Consider the following 19,360-nt stretch of genomic DNA (forward strand, 5'->3'; position numbering starts at 1 on the left):
CCTCATTAATTTCTAGCCAGATGTAAAAATGTTCCTGTTTCGACTAATTTAATGGAGTGGGTTAGGTCTGCTCTATACCAAATTAGCATACCCCCTGAGTCACATCTCCTTTATACCATGTTTCTTGTAGGATTACAATGTCTGTATTTTCAATTCCTTTGAAGTCTGGGTTCCTGCTCTTTAGGCCAAAGGCAGATGACCTCAGACCTTGTATATTCCAGGATGAGATAGTAAAAGCTTTGTGTTCCATAGTGTCTAGTATTGTTTTTGTGTGGTTTAGGCCTGGAACTTCACAGTAGCTGTGAGCAGAGCATGGGGCTTGGGGGGTGTAATAGTGGGCGTTAGGCTTGTTGCTCTGCTCACGGCCTGGGCATATGTCCTGCTGTCATGTTGAGGTCCTTGCTGAAGGGGTGGGGGCATGGGGTAGGCAGAAGAGGCATAGGTCTGATATGGGGGGCCTATAGTGTGGCCAGGGTTTTCTTCGGGTGTCTTAGCTGGTTGGGGTGTGGCTGGTTATTGCTGTGGTCTAGGTGTAGGGCCTCTTGTAGGGCCTCATCTCGGTGCAGGTCCTTCACGAGGGGGTGTTGCAGGTCTGGGAGGGTGTCTCACTGGTCTGGGCAGGGTGTCCGTTGCTCCTGTGTGAGGTCCTGGGGCTACGGTTGAGAAGCTCGCCAAAAAGACAGAAGGCTACTCTGGGGCCGACTTTAGCATCATATGAAATGCCCTCATGCAGCCTGTCTGGAAAGTGCAGTCAACCACACAATTCAAAAAAGTGATTTATACACATGATATAGGAACTCTATTGCAGTCGACTCTTGTAAACCACACTGAAGGTGTATAGTTTTCTCTACTATTGAGGAGATTTAAGATCGTTTGTGATGGTACTCTAGGTGTGAGGGCCGTCCCGTGCCAGCAGTAAATTAAAGGTGGATGACCAACCCCGTGCTCGCCTCGGAACCCGGCTGCCATAGAATTGACCTGGATGGATGTACCTAGCGACAAGCTGCTGATGCCCATTATCTGCGTGGTGAGAAACATACATTCACAACACAGACACACTCCCTATGTTCACTGACATTCACATTCACTGCTCACAAAACATACTGGAACATGGCGTTTCAACATGCACGTCTGTCTCTCAGATTAGTGTAATTGCTGAACCGTGCTCATGATTTTGTTCGTCCTCTCGGTATGTCCCTCTGCCCTCCAGTCTGACATGCAGCGCTCACTATCCTTCAGGAGACCCACAGTCAACATGGAGGACTTGTTCAAGGTCAGGAAGTTCATGGAGGACTTTGAACAGGATGGCTGAGAGGTTTCACTACCATGTCTCTCCTCTAAAGCCCCATTCGTACAACCTTCTGTCAAAAAGTTGCTACAGTATTACAAGGTAAGGGAGAAGGTCTCCGGAAATGGTCTGGAGAAGAGAGTAGGGGATAGGGTCAAGCGGGCAGGTTGTTGGGCGGCCGGCCGTCACAAGAAGCGAGATTTCATCTGGAGAGAGAGGGGAGAAAGAGGTCAGAGCACAGGGTAGGGCAGTGTGAGCAGAACCAGCGGTGTCGTTTGACTTAGCAAACGAGGATCGGATGTCGTCGACCTTCTTTTCAAAATGGTTGACGAAGTCATCTGCAGAGAGGGAGGAGGAGGGGGGGGGGTGAGGAGGATTCAGGAGGGAGGAGAAGGTGGCAAAGAGCTTCCTAGGGTTAGAGGCAGATGCTTGGAATTTAGTGGTAAAAAGTGGCTTTAGCAGCAGAGACAGAGGAGGAAAATGTAGAGAGGAGGGAGTGAAAGGATGCCAGGTCCGCAGGGAGGCGAGTTTTCCTCCATTTCCGCTCGGCTGCCCGGAGCTCTGTTCTGTGAGCTCGCAATGACTCATCGAGCCACGGAGCGGGAGGGGAGGACCGAGCCGGCCTGGAGGATAGGGGACATAGAGAGTCAAAGGATGCAGAAAGGGAAGAGAGGAGGGTTGAGGAGGCAGAATCAGGAGATAGGTTGGAGAAGGTATGAGCAGAGGGAAGAGATGATAGGATGGAAGAGGAGAGAGTAGCGGGGGAGAGAGAGCGAAGGTTGGGACGGCGCGATACCATCCGAGTAGGGGCAGTGTGGGAAGTGTTGGATGAGAGCGAGAGGGAAAAGGATACAAGGTAGTGGTCGGAGACTTGGAGGGGAGTTGCAATGAGGTTAGTGGAAGAACAGCATCTAGTAAAGATGAGGTCGAGCGTATTGCCTGCCTTGTGAGTAGGGGGGGAAGGTGAGAGGGTGAGGTCAAAAGAGGAGAGGAGTGGAAAGGAGGCAGAGAGGAATGAGTCAAAGGTAGACGTGGGGAGGTTAATGTCGCCCAGGACTGTGAGAGGTGAGCCGTCCTCAGGAAAGGAGCTTATCAGGGCATCAAGCTCATTGATGAACTCTCCGAGGGAACCTGGAGGGCGATAAATGATAAGGATGTTAAGCTTGAAAGGGCTGGTAACTGTGACAGCATGGAATTCAAAGGAGGCGATAGACAGATGGGTAAGGGGAGAGAGAGAGAATGACCACTTGGGAGAGATGAGGATCCCGGTGCCACCACCCCGCTGACCAGAAGCTCTCGGGGTGTGCGAGAACACGTGGGCGGACGAAGAGAGAGCAGTAGGAGTAGCAGTGTTATCTGTGGTGATCCATAATCCATACATTATGCTTTTTCTTACTCAAAAACGAGTTGTATGAGCTCAGATCAATGAGGCCTACAGACCATAAATAGCACAAGTTCAAAACTTAAGTTGATACATATATTATCACATAATGATCTTTTTATTATTATAGATTTATAATCAGCTATAATGGGGTGGTCATTTTGGACCGGGAACACAGAAATAGTTAACATGAAAAGAACACAACAGGAGGGTTAAATAGTGGAGTGTGGTGGTTTAATTTTATTACATAAAAAAAAAATTGTGACTGTAGTATTAAATGGTAGGGTATTTATTTATTTCAAGCAAAATATAAGGGAGTTTTATTCCAGTCTAGTAGGTGGCGGTAATGCAACATATTGGATGCCAGCCGCCGTTAAACCACCTCGAAGAAGAAGTTTACAAATATATTTTGAAGGTTGTGTTATATAGCTAATGTGTTAAAGTAACCGGACGTTGACGATGGACTCCACTGTACTGCTTCTATTGACAATGTTCGCTGTTTTAGGTAAAGTTGTTGGAGACAGAAGACTGACATTTGTAACGGTGGTGAGTATGCTGTTAGCTAGAAAAGAATCGCTGAAGCTCGAGACTTTTATTTCCCTCACTAACTTTAAACATCAGCAATCTGAGCAGCTAACCCGATCGCTGCAGCTGTACATAGCCCATCTGTAAAATAGCCCACCCAATCCCCATATTGTTTTTATTTACTTTTCTGCTCTTTTGCACACCAGTATTTCTACTTGCACATCACCATCTGCTCATCTATCACCCCAGTGTTAATTTGCTAAATTGTAATTACTTCGCTACTATGGCCTATTTATTGCCTTACCACCTCACGTCATTTGCACACACTGTGTATATAGACTTGATGTTTGTTTTTTTGTGTTATTGACTACGGTTGTTTAACCCATGTGTAACTCTGTGATGTTGTTTGTGTCGCACTGCTGTGCTTTATTTTGGCCAGGTCGCAGTTGTAAATGAGAACTTGATCTCAACTAGCTTACCTGGTTAAATAAAGGTTAAATAAAAATACGGTTGACTTGTTTAGCTGAAGTTCGCCAGCTAGCGTTAACTTGTGTGTGCTAACTAGCGGTGTGTCGTGTTCGTTTTAACGTAAACTGGCTTGATACGCAGTCGTCTGACGGATATTCTTCTCTTTAAATGTTACACAATAAGTGAACTGGCAAAGTTAGCTACTTACTAACTCTAACTACCTAACATACCTAGCTGGAATATGTAATGTTACCAAAAGAGGAACTGACGTTAGCTAGCAACATTGTTTTGCTATAGGCTAGCCTGGTAAACGTTATCGAGTCTGGACAGTTCGTGCTGTGCAACGTTACGTAGGTAACGTTAAGCTAATACGGTTTCACTGATGCCTGTTTTTTTTAGGGCTATACAAGCTGTTATGTGACCCCAATGACTTTCACGTAACGTTAACTAGCTGACAAATAAGGTCACAAAGAAGGGAGAAATTATTGGATGAACAGCAACACTGGATTGTTGCTATGTTGACTTTGCTCTAGTAAGTGTGGCTCTGTTAATGGAAGACAAAATACACATTGAGTTTAGCCTAATTGTGGTGGAGGATCCTGCTTGTGCTGGACATGGGAAAGGCTAGTCCAACCAGTTTGTCACTTGCCTAGAATGAAATGTTTGGGATTTTTCTTTTTACCTAGCTCTACCGCCATGGTGACCGATCCCCAGTCAAAGCCTACCCCACTGATCGCTACCAGGAGAGCTCTTGGCCACAGGGCTTTGGACAGCTCTCGCAGGTAAAGTAAAAAAAATGATCAAGTACTGAATTACACTAGCCTGAAATCCAGAACCTGTTTTGAAAACGTTCAACTCTTTGTACTCCGTGTCATGCGAAAGCAATGTTTAGCATGACACTGAGTGGAATGATCCCTCAAACAAACTGGTACCCAAGCATGAGGAAGAATCTTGATGCACTGACGGGTATGGTTCTTGCTGTACTAATAGCACACCATTTCTGGGATCTCTACAGGAAGGAATGAGGCAGCACTTTGAGCTGGGACAGGTGCTGCGGAAACGCTATCAGGGTTTTCTAAATGACACCTATGACCGACATGAGGTATTTTATGGTTTAGTTCCTTGTTGAAACTATGATGGTCTCACAGACTCAATTAAATTAGAAATGCAAATTGGATCATGTGTATTGCCCAGGTTAAACAAACTGTGGACTCTTCCAAAAATTCACTAGGCTCCTGAGTGGCGCAGTGGTCTAATGCACTGCATCTTATTGCGAGAGGTGTCACTACAGTCCCTGGTTCGAATCCAGGCTGTATCATATCTGGCCGTGATTGGGAGGCCTATAGGGCGGAACACAATTGGCCCAGCGTCGCTCGGGTTTGGCCGGGGTAGGCAGTCATTGTAAATAAGTATTTGTTCTTAATTGACTTGCCTAGTTAAATAAAGGTTTAAGAAGAGAAATCCAAGTAAAACCAGCTCAAGGCTGTAGCCACTGAACTGCAAAAGGAAGTATCTTGTTTCAATGATAACCACTACCCCTCCTATTGTTCTTTGTCTAGATTTCTGTGAGGAGCACAGACTATGACCGGACCTTGATGAGTGCAGAGGCCAACCTGGCAGGATTGTACCCTCCCAATGGGTCACAGGTCTTCAACCCATCACTGGAGTGGCAGCCTATTCCTGTTCACACTGTACCCCTGGATGAGGAGAGGGTGAGCAGGGTGATGAGGTCTTGGGTGATATCCAAAGATGGACAACAGCCACAAAATTAAGACATTCTGAATATGATTTTGTTTTAAATAATAAGTTATTGGCTACCTCCATACTAATGTACACATTTGACTATTTCTATTTCAGCTTTTGTCATTTCCCATTCCGGATTGCCCTCGTTATAAAATCCTCATGATTGAGACTGAACGCACAGAAAAGTACCTCAACATGACATTACTATACAAAGTAAGTGGCACTGCAGTCACTGGAATTTAGGTGATGACTGGCTAATGAGGCTTGCGACTTATTCTTATGAAATGTGATTACCTTATCATTAACTGTCTATGGTTTGAGTCTTCACAATTCATCTTTAGCTTCATCACGCCCCTAACCCCGCTTGACCTAAAGTCATGAAGTTCTCAACATAGGTGCCACCATGGCGGATTTTCCACTATTTAGAAAAACACTAAAAACGCTACTCTTCTGGCACCGAATGGCCGATCTTCACAAAACTTGATATGTGGCATCTATGGACAAAGGTCTCTCAATGCAATACTTTCCAGACTAGTACCTAAAACAACATGGCCACTATTGACCAGTAAACATTCACATGGGCATGGTCTGGCTCATAAATGCATATACAGTGCATTCGGAAAGTATTCAGATCCATTAACTTTGTCCTCATTCTAAAAAATGTATTCTTATTCTAAAATGGATGAGATTTTTTTGTTTAAATAATCCTTAACAATCTCCACACTACCCCGTAATGAAAATTGGCAACTGTATTAAAAATAAACACATACCTTATTTACATAACTACTCAGACCCTTTGCTATGAGACTAGAAATTGAGCTTAGATGCATCCTGTTTCCATTGATCATCGTTGATGTTTCTACAACTTGATTGGAGTCCACCTGTGGTAAATTCAATTGATTGGCCATGATTTGGAAAGGCAAACACCGGTCTGTCTATATAAGGTCCCACAGTTGACAGTGTAAAAAAACAAGCCATGAGGTCAAATTACTTGTCTGTAGAGCTCTGAGACAGGATTGTGTGAAGGCACAGATCTGGGGAAGGTTACCAAAACATTTATGAAGCTTTTGAAGGTCCTGAGGAACACCGTGGCTTCCATAATTCTTGAATGGAATTAGTTTGGAACCACCGCCATCATTCTTAATTGGAATTAGTTTGGAACCACCAAGACTCGTTCTTGAGCTGGCCGCCCGGCCAAACTGAGCAATCGGGGGAGAAGGGCCTTGGTCAAGGAGGTGACCAAGAACTGGACGGTCACTCTGACAGCGCTCCAGAGTTCCTCCGTGAAGATGGGAGAACCTTCCAGAAGGACATCCATCTCTGCAGGACTCCACCAATCAGGCCTTTATGTTAGAGTGGCGAGATGGAAGCCACAACTCAGTAAAAGGCATGTGACATCCCGCTTGGAGTTTGCCAAAAGGCACCTGAAGGACTCAACCATGAGAGAAACAAGATTCTCTGGTCTGATTAAAGTCTTTAGCCTGAATGCCAAGCGTCACGTCTGGAGGAAACCTGGCACCATCCCTACGGCGAAGCATGGGGGTGGCAGCATCATGCTGTGGAGACATTTTTCAGTGGCAGGGACTGGGAGACCAGTTGAGGCAAAGATGAATGGAGCAAAGTACAGAGATCCTTGATGAAAACCTTCAGAGCGTTCAGGACTTCAGACTGGGACTAAGGTTCACCTTCCAACAGTACAACGACCCCAAGCACACAGTGAAGACAACGCAGGAGTGGCTTCGGGACAAGTCTCTGAATGTCTTTGAGTGGCCCAGCCAGAGCCCGGACTTGAACCCAATCGAAAATCTCTGAAGAGACCTGAAAATAGCTGTGCAGCGATGCTCCCCATCCAACCTGACAGAGCTTGAGAGGATCTGCGGAGAAGAATGGGAGAATCTCTCAAAATACAGGTGTGCCAAGCTTGTTGCGTCATACCCAAGAAGACTCAAGGCTGTAATCGTTGCCAAAGGTACTTCAACAAAGTACTGAGTAAATGGTCTGAATACTTAAATAAATGTGATATTTCAGTTTTAATAAATTAGCTAACATTTCAACAACAACAAAAAATGCTTTGTCATTATAGGTATTTTGTGTAAATTGATGGGGGGGTACTACTTCATAAAACTTCATAAATTTTAGAAAAGGGCTGTAATGTAAGAAAATGTGGAAAAAGTTGTGGGGTCTGAACTTTATGAATGCACTGTAAATCAGTCAAGGATATTTAACAATTTATTACACATTGCAAACACTGTCAAGACACAACATGTACAAGAACATTCATATCGAACACAGTGGTGCTAGAGTGGGCATATGTTTACATCGCTGAATCTATTTGACTCAGTCTGATCTTTTGGCACACATGTTCAGGGATATGAATCTAGCTAACCCACGTGATATCTCAGATAGCACTGGCCCGATATTGACACAACTTGGCAGAATGATGCGTTTTGCCTTAGAGATCCATCATTTTCAAAATTGCACGGATTGGCCTAGGGGGGGTGCAGCATCACTTGTGGGGGACAACATGTTTGCCATTGCCTTGTTTCTACCTTGTTTTGAATTTCTTCTCCATCACTTGCCAACCACATGTTGAGCTGTCAAAGCTGTGTCGACAATCTTAACTTTGAATGCCCCTTGTCTAGATTATCATTGTTTGATCCTTTGCTTTTACAGGATCTAATAGCGATGGTACGGGAGAAAACTGGTCTGAAGAACACCACCATTGAGACTGTTTGGAGTGTCCATGACACCCTGTTCTGTGAGGTAAGCAGCGTATTACCTACAATAAACTCAGCAAAAAAAAGTCCTCTCACTGTCAACTGCGTTTCTTTTCAAACTTAACAAGTGTACATATTTGTATGAACATAACAAGATTCAACAACTGAGAGACAAACTGAACAAGTTCCACAGACATGGAATAATGTGTCCCTGAACAAAGTGGGGGTCAAATGTTAGTCATCAGCTGCATTAAGTACTGCAGTGCATCTCCTCCTCATGGACTGCACCAGATTTGCCCGTTCTTGCTGTGAGATGTTACACCACTCTTCCACCAAGGCACCTGCAAGTTCCCGGACATTTCTGGGGGGAATGGCCCTATCCCTCACCCTCTGATCCAACAGGTCCCAGACGTGCTCAATGGGATTGAGATCTGGGCTCTTCGCTGGCCATAACAGAACACTGACATTCCTGTCTTGCAGGAAATCACGCACAGAACGAGCAGTATGGCTGGTGGCATTGTCATGCTGGAGGGTCATGTCAGGATGAGCCTGCAGGAAGGGTACCACATGAGGGAGGAGGATATCTTCCCTGTAACGCACAGCGTTAAGATTGCCTGCAATGACAACAAGCTCAGTCCGATGATGCTGTGACACACTGCCCCAGACCATGACGGACCCTCCACCTCCCAATCAATCCCGCTCCAGAGTACAGGCCTCGGTGTAACGCTCATTCCTTCGATGATAAACGCCAATCTGACCATCACCCCTGGTGAGACAAAACCGTAACTTGTCAGTGTATAGCTTTTTTTTGCCAGTCCTGTCTGATCCAGCGACGGTGGGTTTGTGCCCATAGGCGATGTTGTTGCCGGTGATGTAAGGCAGGTCCTCACCAGACAACAGGCCTACAAGCCCTCAGTCCAGCCTCTCTCAGCCTATTGCGGACAGTCTGAGCACTGATGGAGGGATTGTGCGATCCTGGTGTAACTCAGGCAGTTGTTGTTGCCATCCTGTACCTGTCCCGCAGGTGTGATGTTCGGATGTACCGATCCTGTGCAGGTGTTACACGTGGTCTGCCACTGCGAGGACGATCAGCTGTCCTTCCTGTCTCCTTGTAGCACTGTCTTAGGCGTCTCACAGTACGGACATTGCAATTTATTGCCCTGGCCACATCTATAGTCCTCATGCCTCCTTGCAGCATGCCTAAGGCACGTTCACGCAGATGAGCAGAGACCCTGGGCATCTTTCTTTTGGTGTTTTTCAAAGTCAGTAGAAATGCCTCTTTAGTGTCCTAAGTTTTCATAACTGTGACCTTAATTGTAAGCTGTTAGTGTCTTAATGACTGTTCCACAAGTGCATGTTCATTAATTGTTTATGGTTCATTGAACAAACAATGGGAAACCGTGTTTTAAACCCTTTACAATGAAGACCTGTGAAGTTATTTGGATTTCTACAAATTCTTTGACCGGGTCCTGAGTTTAGCTATAATTCCTTATAGCTGTTTCACTTTGCTTACTTTCAATGTAGAATATATTGCGAAACATTACAGAATTTCCACTGTACAGTTTGCCATAAATCATGCAGATTGAGTCCGTTAAACTTTTAAGTTTGGCTGTAGGAACATTTCACATCCTGTTTTAACTAGCGAAGGAACCACAGTGTTTCATGGAAGTGAAAACAGAACTGTGACCCTGTGGCTACTCAGCCTTGTGACCGTTGCGACGTGAGGGAAGTCATGCTTTACTTTGGTCAGCTGAAATAAACCTGCCATGTGGAAACATTTGGGAAGGGCTGGGGAGACACAAAGGCAGCAATGTGGTCATGCATTGTCTCCAGCCAGATTAAAACTATTTATTTGTATATCACAACTTGTTAATCAAGAAATGTTGCCTATACCTACTTTAATTTCATTGGTGGTTATATTGTTAACCTTGTTTTATTGGCTGTTCAACACTGTAATGGTAGCAATATTATTTTACTTTAGAGATGGACAACAGCATGTAGATTGAATGGTATTATTATCTTATTAACATTGTTGTGTAGTTTCACCTTGATTCAGTGTCTTGAGCATATTGGGGTTTTTTGTTCTCCAATATGGCATTTCAGGCAAGGCACAACATGACCGCTCCTGACTGGGTGACCCCTGAGATCATGGATGATCTGAGGAAGCTCAAAGACTTTGGCTTTGAAATCCTGTTTGAGGTCTACAAGCATCAGGAGAAAAGCCGTCTCCAAGGAGGTACTGTCAGAATGGGAAGTGCAGAAACGCGTTTCAGCTCAGCTATCTACATTTCCTTTTGCATGTGCTATTTAGTGATGGCCATGGCTGCTGTCGGAGGTAACTGTCCCGTCCCACTTCCCTGGTTTCCACACCTGGGCCCAGTTTTTTTTTTTTTTTTAAAGTTCTATCTGGATTTTACCTGTCGGATAGGTTTAAATGTATAGAATGAATAGAACAGATGAATGGAGACTCTTGTTCTATTTTAATGCATTATTCCTATCCGATTTGCCGAAATCCGGATAACTTAAAAAAATAAAAATGGGCCCTGAAGATTCCGAATCACATTTTGCTCATGTTTCGTCACCTCTACTTTACGTGCAAATATTTGTGGTCACCCTCCCTTTTTTATTTTTCTCTCTGTCAATCATGAAATTATAATTATTCAGGTTTTACTGGTGAAACGTCCAAGCAGCATCTGCATACCAACCATTTGATCTCAATCAGGTTCATGGGGATAAGCATTTAGATATTCTTGAAGTAGCCTACAGTGAGCACATTTTTGAGTGTATTGTTTTAACATATTAGCATGTTTCAGTCAAAGCACACATTTTGTCTTGTGGTGTGTACTGTTGGGTTTTGGCCACATGAGAGATATGTGACCGTTTGCACAATGTGGTGTTTATTGTCTTAGAGTACTGTTATACAATAGTATTCTACATAACAGAATTTAATATAATACCATCATTATGTGCTCTTGCAGACATCGTTTCAGCTTTGATCTTACTTTAGTAGATAAGCACTATTTGCCAGAGAAGCCTGTGCTCTACGAGTAGAGTACAGGCTGTGTGTAAAGTAGAGGATCCCGCACATGTGCAGAAGCTTCGGGACCTTCAGCTGTCAGGAAGAGGGATCCAGAAAAATTGGATTGGCAGCCACTCTGTTTTAGTTATTGCATTTCATCATATGGCCCTCAAATATATGACAGTGATTAGAGATTTGAATATGCATTCATACATCTTTGGCTTAGTACGCTCATCTCAAACGATTAAACTACTTTGCACATCATCGAGATGAAGACTAGCCCCACAACCACCATTGAAGTCAGCTGATGTTTTATGTAATGGCAATAGCACTGAAGGAATGAGAAAAGATGGTAAATCTTCTCATTGTCTACTTAACTGCTAACTATAGGCTTTTTACTACTCCATCAAATAGGTGTCCTCTTGGGTAGCATTGTAAATAACATCTCGGAGTCTGCACTTCCTGACTCCAATCGCCGTCTGAAGATGATGATGCTCTCTGCGGTAAGCTTTTAAATCTTGTGCATGATCTCCTCTTTACGTGGATGCCTTGGACTGTTTGCTGCAAATTGTTCATCTAATGCAGGGACGGGCAACTGGTGGCCCATGCGACCAGCAGCCCCCTTTATTTTTTTATTTTTTTGTAGCTGTCACTATATTAGACCATGTCAGCACATTTTTGGGGGGGATTGAAAGTTATTACTGTCCGGGTGGGGCCATTGCTCATCAGTTATCATATTAACAACTGCAAACATTTTCTCTCTTATGGCAAAATGTGTAGAGTTGCAGCAAATGTAAAACGGCCACATTTTCTCTACGCCCCGTGGCAAAATGTGCCGAATGCATGAGTCTTTTGTGTTACTTTTCAGCATGACACCACCATTGTGGCTCTGCAGTCAAGTTTGAGTATCTTCAATGGAAAGCAGCCGCCCTATGCCTCCTGCCACATATTTGAACTCTATCAAGAAGACAACGGGTAGGTTGCACTGTGATGGAATAAGACCCTTGTTAATAGCTGTACCAAACTGTGTGTAGTTATATTCTACTGTGTTATCTTGTAAACTGGCTTAGATAAGCAACGTTTGGTCAAATAAAATAACAAATTCACTACCAGTCATGTTTGAACACCTACTCGTTCAAGGGTTTTTCTTTATTTTTACTATTTTCTACATTGTAGAATAATAGTGAAGATAACACATATGGAGTCATAGTAACCAAAAATGTTCTACGACTACTGGTTTGTTCTTTGCAGCAATTTGACCATGATGGCCTGATTTCACGCAGTCTCTGAACAGTTAATGTTGAGATTTGTCTGTTACTTGAACTCTGAACCATTTATTTGGGCTGCAATTTCTGAGGCTGGAAACTCTAATGAACGTGTCCTCGGTAGCAAAGGTAACTCTGGGTCTTGATGGTTTTTGCAACTGCACTTGAAGAAACTTTCAAAGTTCTTGAAATTATCCCGGATTGACTGACCTTCATGTTATAAAGTAATGATGGGCTGTTGTTTCTCTTTGCTTATTTGAGCTGTTCTTGCCATAATATGGACTTGGTCTTTTACCAAATAGGTCTATCTTCTGTATACTACCCATACCTTGACACAACACAACTGATTGACTCAAACGCATTAAGAAGCAAAGACATATCACAAATTAACTTTTAATGATGCACACATGTTCATTGAAATGCATTCCAGGTGACTACCTCATGAAGGTGGTTGAGAAAATGCCAAGAGTGTGCAAAGCTGTCATCAAGGAAAAGGGTGGCTAATCTCAAATAGATTTTTATATTTTTTGGTTACTACATGATTCCATATGGGTTATTTCATAGTTTTGATGTCTTCACTATTATTCTACAATAGAAACTAGTACAAATTAATACCTTGAATGAGTAGGTGTCCAAACCTTTGACTGGTGCTTATATCTGATTGAGATCTGCTGTCAGTCTAATATAGGAGTCTATCCCATCTAGATCATTCACAGTGGCCATGTTTTATCGCAATGACACCACAAGAGCGCCTTACCAACTGGCTATACCTAGCTGTGACCTCTTCTGCCCCCTGGAGGACTTTGTGCGCCTCACCAAACCATCCATCCCAGAGGATTGGGACAAGGAGTGCATGGTTGAGTCTCCTACAAAGGATACAGGTATGATGGGAGTAACATGGGCCGTTTGAAAAAGAGCCTCGAAGCAATAGAATGTGTTGAATAAGGGTTATTCCACTTTAAAGGGATACTTCGGGATTTTGCCAGGCCGTTTATCTACTTCTCCAGTGTCAGATGAACTCGTGGCTACCATTTTTTTTTTCCGTCTGTATTTTGAAGGAAGTTGCAAACTAGCAACTTAGACACAGACTTCCAGTCATTGCGCTAACGCCAGTTAGCTTTGGCTTGCGAAACTACCTCTAACTTCCTTCGTACTGGACACAGATACATAAACATGGTATCCACGAGTTCACCTGACTCTGGGGAAGTAGATAAAGGGCCTCATTGCCAAAATCCCGAAGGTATCCCTTTAATTAAAATGGTGCAAAGAGAGAGGATTTTGAAACCTACCGTCTCAGATTGTTCTGAAACGGTTTCTGTAGTTAGAAACATAAGCATTCATTCAACATTATTTTGTTGAAATGTAATTTGATCTTTGAGAAATTAACCTAATTAATTGCACCTAAATTGGCCATTTTTTCCCCTATTGATAGGGTGCATATATTCTATATAGTATCTCGCATCCAATTTGGACCAAACTTCTTCCTATCAATGAGGTAAGATATTCAAAACAATTGTCAAAAGCCACCTATAGAGCCCCTCCACACCAACACCACCCCAACAACAGAATACATATTCTTTGAGATGTATTAATGCATGTGAGGGCCAAATCTATTTCTATGGGCATAAGCACTTCACACCCCTCTTGTTGGTGGAGTCAAGTCATAGATAGATATCTATCTCTCTAAGGCATGCTATAACTGACAAGAGCAAAACTGATAGAGCATTATCCAATTTTGAAATTGCACCTTGTGCATTCTACTATTACAAATTTCAAGAGTAGGTTAAAGCTGTACTGAGTTCCTGGTAATACCATTTATGTATGATGGGACATAAAACAAAACTTTAATGACTAATTTACCTGAACTGGTGGGAAGTACACTACCAAATACACTGGGATTACATATAATGACAAAACAATACTCACGCTGCAGTTCAATACTATTTTTGGGGGTGAATTCTCATGTTTTACACATTGGTAGGAAGACGTTTGGACCAAATCATATGTTGGGTACTATATTTATTAAATATATTATGAATCCAATGAATTTAAAATGGCCCATTTTTGGGTGCAATTAGCTGAATTTTTGAGATCAAATTAAAGTTGCAGGAATGCTTATGTTTCTAACTGCAGAAACTACTTCAGAGCAATCTGAGTTGGTGGGTGTCATGGCTTGCTGATTTGGCATGGAACGACTAATAATGTGTGTTTTGACATATCTACTGTGTCTTTCTCTGTCTCTGGTCCAATCATCAGAGGTGGTCATCGGACTAGCAGTTTGTGGCTGTTTGCTCTTCCTCCTTATCGTCCTCCTGCTCGCTGTGCTTTGTCGGCAACGTGATCCCTCCGACGGCTACAGTCACATTCACAATGAGATTGAATCTTGACAAAAGTACAAACTCCACCGTAGGCAGGATTCATGGGAGAGTGAAGATGTTGTTTGAATGCCTCCCAGCTCTGCCCTCTGGTGGGGGATGCAGGAAAAGGGAACACTGGACTCCTTTTTAGTGCAACTTTTATTTTTTTTATTTTTTTACTTTTTACATGTAAAAAATGTTTTCCTTCAAAGGGGTCTGTGACCTTTCACCAAAAATGCACAGAAACGTACTGGGAAGGACAAAGGTTATCTAGTCTTCTAGTCAACTGTTGTCATGGTAAGTATTCCTAAGTTTGTGAATGAAGTTGGTTACTGCATTTGGACAAAAATGGCTTTTTTAATGTTTTCAAATACTACTTGTACTCATGGGTCCAAGTCACCTGACCAGCGTTCTTACAAAATGTGGACCACTGGATGCTTCATGCTTGTTTGATTCTCCACTTGGAGAATAATGATCATTGTGACACTGAACCCGAGGACTGCTTGTGCTTCATTCTTTCCAAGGAACAGATTTTGGCCGACTGTACTGCGCATTCTTCTACCAAGTCATTTGATAAAGAATACTATTCATTTCCTCTGGTGGTGATTGTCATGGTACTTGGAGAAGCCTTAACATCATGGTAGTCTTGGTAAAGGCTTTGCTCTATATGTCAGAGGCATGTACTACTAACAAGACTGTCATGCTTTGTGCCAAGGGCTGTTAGATTAAATTTAAGGCATAGTAATTCATTTATTTGCTGAAAAAGCTACATGTATCTAACAGTGTGACTGCCCTCTTTCTGCTCTTCCTTTAGACTTTTTTTTTTTTAAGGAACGTTAAGTTTTTTTTTTCTTTCCCCCAAAGTAAAAAAAAAATAAAATAAAAATATTACATTATAAATACAGTATGATACCTTTAAATTAACGAGTGCAGTGTCCCCCACTGAGTTCCCATCAAACAAGTCACTCCGACCAAGGTAAAGACAGCTTCAGGTTGGATATTCAACGGATATCCGCCTGTAGTTTTCCTTGCAACCGCAGTTAGGAACGGTCAACCGTGACAAATCACATTTCTTAAATTTCAATAGCTCTTTAACCGTTACTCCTAAAACATTCAAACCTGGTTCTAGCTAACCTGATGGCATAGACACACATTGCGCACTTTGTGTGTCAATTTACATCTCGCACTATTTTAAATTATCTATAAAAAAAATAAAAAAAATGTTTTTTTCAAAAGCTCCTTGGTTATGTGACCTGACTTCAAACAAGGTTCAGAATGTACACTCAGCGGGCCTACACATTGCACACCCTTTAGTTAGTCCATTTTAATCTCACAAGATTGTACATGAATTTTGTAAATGTTCTAATTTCATTAGCTCCTTGGTCATGTGACCTGACTTCAATCAAGGTTCAGAATGTCCAATGATGAATGTCCATTTACATCTCATACGATTTTACATTTCATTTTTCAAACTTTATAATTTCAATTTCTCTTTGGTAATGTGACAGACTGACCTCAAACTACTTTCAGAATGTCCACGGACTGGTGGAGACGGGCGCCACGAGGTGCGGTAATGCGGCCGCTCCCGGAGAAGCTGGCGGGAGCCCTGGAATGGGTTTGCCACGAGGGAGGGGCCCAAGCCCTGGAAAGCGTTGCTGTTTCGGCGGAGTTCGGTGAGCTCTCCCTGGCTCTTGAAAGTCCGGGGGAGAGGGTGTAAATCTCACGCCGGGCAATATTACTTTACTATATCCGCAGCAGGTCTCCAAGGTGAACAGCCTCTGGCATGTTATAACAATGTAGGTAAGGGAAGTTGGCAGAAAAGATCCGTAACTTCGGGATAAGGATTTGCTTAGAGGAGGAGACGAGCCCCAATGGCCCTGCAGTGATAGGGCATTGCATGGATCTGGCTCATGCCCTACGAAGTGGGGAGAGGTATCTCCAGCTTGTCTGGAGAGGGAGGCCTACGTCTGTGGGTAGTACCATCCATGCCCAGGGATTTGTATGTAGCAGAGCAGCTCAATCGCTGCAGTCTATTGAAAGTCAGCCCTCGATCCTCAAGCACTCAGGCCATGGATGTTGGTGTGGGGACCGCAGAAAAAGCGGGCGGATCACCCGGAGCCTGTTTTTGAATTGCCATGTGCACAGAGCCTGTTTCAACAGCGGGACTGTAGACGTTTTAGTAATTCCAGGGAGTAAGCCAAGGGAAAGGGGTGTTGACCGGGTAGGTGTGGAGGTCTGTAGTTCCAGGGAGTAAGCTATACACACTCAGGCCCAGGGAGAGGGCGGGCAGAGTATAGGCCTAGGGCCCAGGAATCAGAGGTCACCAGGTCAATAGGGGGCCTGCCTGGAGGTCAGGAAGGCCCAAGTGAATAAGTGTGTGTGACACTGTCCTTCAGGGGTGCAGAGCAGGCAACTTAATGTAAAATCGTTTGAGATGAAAATGGACAAACTGAAGGGTGTGCAATGTTTAGGCCCACTGAGTGTACATTCTGAACCTTGTTTGAAGTCAGGTCACATAACCAAGGAGCTATTGCAATTTAAATGTAAAAAAAGTTTGTACATTGTTTACGCTCCCTAACTAATTCAACTAGGAATACAAAATGCTGCTCACATGTTTATTAGCTTTGCAAAGTGAATTAATGTCCAAATTGTGAAAATAAGACCTGTGCTGTAACACAATTTAACCATGAGTAAAAGTCCAATGTTGGTAGTGACTGCCCATTACTGCTTTACATTTATTAACCATTATTCATATTACTTTACTATAATTTTAATAGCTCCGCACTACCTGTAATTTAATTTGCATGTGTTCATCCCAATGTGTTTTCATGGGCAATGAGTAATTTATAATAGTGCCTATTGTTTAACCAGACATCTGATTCAATTTGTCCAACTGGTTTTTGTAGACATCATGGCCCCAATAATCATGTCTCCATTTTATCACATCGCTACGTGACGGACTGGAGAGTAATTCTTATCTGTAATATTTTGTGTTAAATCATGAACAATTGGTTTCACCGTAGTGCTTGAATTATGCTGTTAAACATAAAATCATTCATGCCCTGATATGCTGGAAGTTAGTTGTAAGAATTGTTTGGCACTGGGAATTCGCAATACTTTGATTTGAGTCACTGTTTGCATGTGGATTGCTTATTAAACTGCATTTTGAGTGTCTTGTCAAAAATGTTTTTATTGCACCTTTTAAATAAATTGTTCTGTAATAACATTTATTTGGGTTAATACTTGTTCCGAAAGCTAGGGGGATGTGCAGGTAACTGATAAAATAATGTGTCTTTAATTGGGCGTTGGGCTGCCGGAACCGCCTCAATGTGTCTGCATAGATTCTACAAGGGGGGGGGACACTGACCCAAGTTGAGCCCGAGTAAATGGAACGTACAGTGATAACCTTTTGATCCACTTCTCTCTCTGCCTAATCTGACCTTGAATTTAAAAATTCAGAACAACAGAATAGCATGCGATTCACCTGCTATTATCTTTGGGTGGAGATCAACAAAATGAAAGTGTGGTGCAGATTTGACAACAGATACGCTGTATTCTGACCTTGACTTAATTCCCCTCATTCCACCACCTTTACGCGCAATTAATAAAGTCCAGCAACCTGCCGGTTCCAAGTGAAACGACATCTTTCTTTTCCCCGATGGAATTAACACAATTCTCCATGCACTGTAATTTACAAATTGATAAGGGCTAGGTAAATGATTAAACTATTTGGGGAAGGGGATTGTAAATCTAAATAACAATTGTTTTAGATCTATTTTACCTGGGGACATATGTGACACCAGTCATATGGCAGCAAAGTGAAGCATATTAACATAATGTATCACCTTTTCCACAGTGAAGTTTATGAAATGCTGGCTTTATGACCTTTTCAGGGATGTTATTTGGAGTCAAGCTGTAGGCTTTGTAGCCATGCGCAAATGACGTATAGCGTCAAACCTACAGTTGATTTATGATTATGAGGGTGGATTTATAGGACTATTGTACACTTCTCACCTAATATTTCATCATTGTATCAACTGAATATGGCAACTTTCTGGATGAATCAAACCACTATCTTTGATCCTCCTATATATTTTGTGCATAAAAGCTTTCCAAACCGTTTTTTGTATTATTCATGAATACTTTCCTAACCCTAAATAATATACAATATCAGATTTTTAAAGCTACCAATTGGTGCTAAAACTGTTCACTATTTTAGTGAGTCTGTCAAGAAAATGTAAAGGTAAGGTGAATTTAGAATAAGTGAGACACTTTATTTGCATATCCAAATTCTTTTTCGATCCAACACATTAGCCCAACACGTGATACATTTCTAAAATCCTCAAGATGTTTCCTAATGTCACTGATTTACCATGTGATTTGTGGGGTATGCTTCCTGTTTGAAGCTTGCTCTTCATCATGTCAATGAAGTGATGTAATTTTGATCACGTGGTTTCTCTGCAGGGGCTTAGTACCAATAGTAATGATTTTCTCTTCTCAGAACAATAAATAAATACGCCAATATTAAGCTGTCCCAATTTATGTTCCACTCTTTCTGAATCCATACTACACAATTTTAAAGGGATGGCTTTAGATA

At 42.6% G+C, this 19,360-nt stretch overlaps 1 protein-coding gene across 2 annotated transcripts; it reads left to right on the forward strand.

Moving 5' to 3' along the window:
- The first annotated feature begins 3,066 nt into the window (after positions 1-3,066).
- On the forward strand, positions 3,067-17,989 carry LOC135505315 (lysosomal acid phosphatase-like). Of its 2 annotated transcripts, XR_010450264.1 has the most exons (12): positions 3,067-3,215; positions 4,349-4,444; positions 4,678-4,764; positions 5,222-5,374; positions 5,520-5,618; positions 8,079-8,168; positions 10,226-10,358; positions 11,556-11,644; positions 12,010-12,116; positions 13,112-13,287; positions 14,663-15,060; positions 16,294-17,989. XR_010450264.1 is itself a non-coding variant. In XM_064924561.1 (11 exons), exons 1-11 carry the CDS (start codon positions 3,129-3,131, stop codon positions 14,791-14,793), a joined length of 1,248 nt encoding a protein of 415 aa, XP_064780633.1. In that variant the 5' UTR covers positions 3,067-3,128; the 3' UTR covers positions 14,794-17,989. The 2 variants fall into 2 exon arrangements, 1 of the variants encoding a protein (XP_064780633.1); XM_064924561.1 differs by having other exon boundaries at positions 14,663-17,989.
- The last annotated feature ends 1,371 nt before the right edge of the window (positions 17,990-19,360 follow it).

Source organism: Oncorhynchus masou, chromosome 2 (assembly GCF_036934945.1).
Source record: "Oncorhynchus masou masou isolate Uvic2021 chromosome 2, UVic_Omas_1.1, whole genome shotgun sequence".
Lineage (NCBI taxonomy): Eukaryota > Metazoa > Chordata > Actinopteri > Salmoniformes > Salmonidae > Oncorhynchus > Oncorhynchus masou.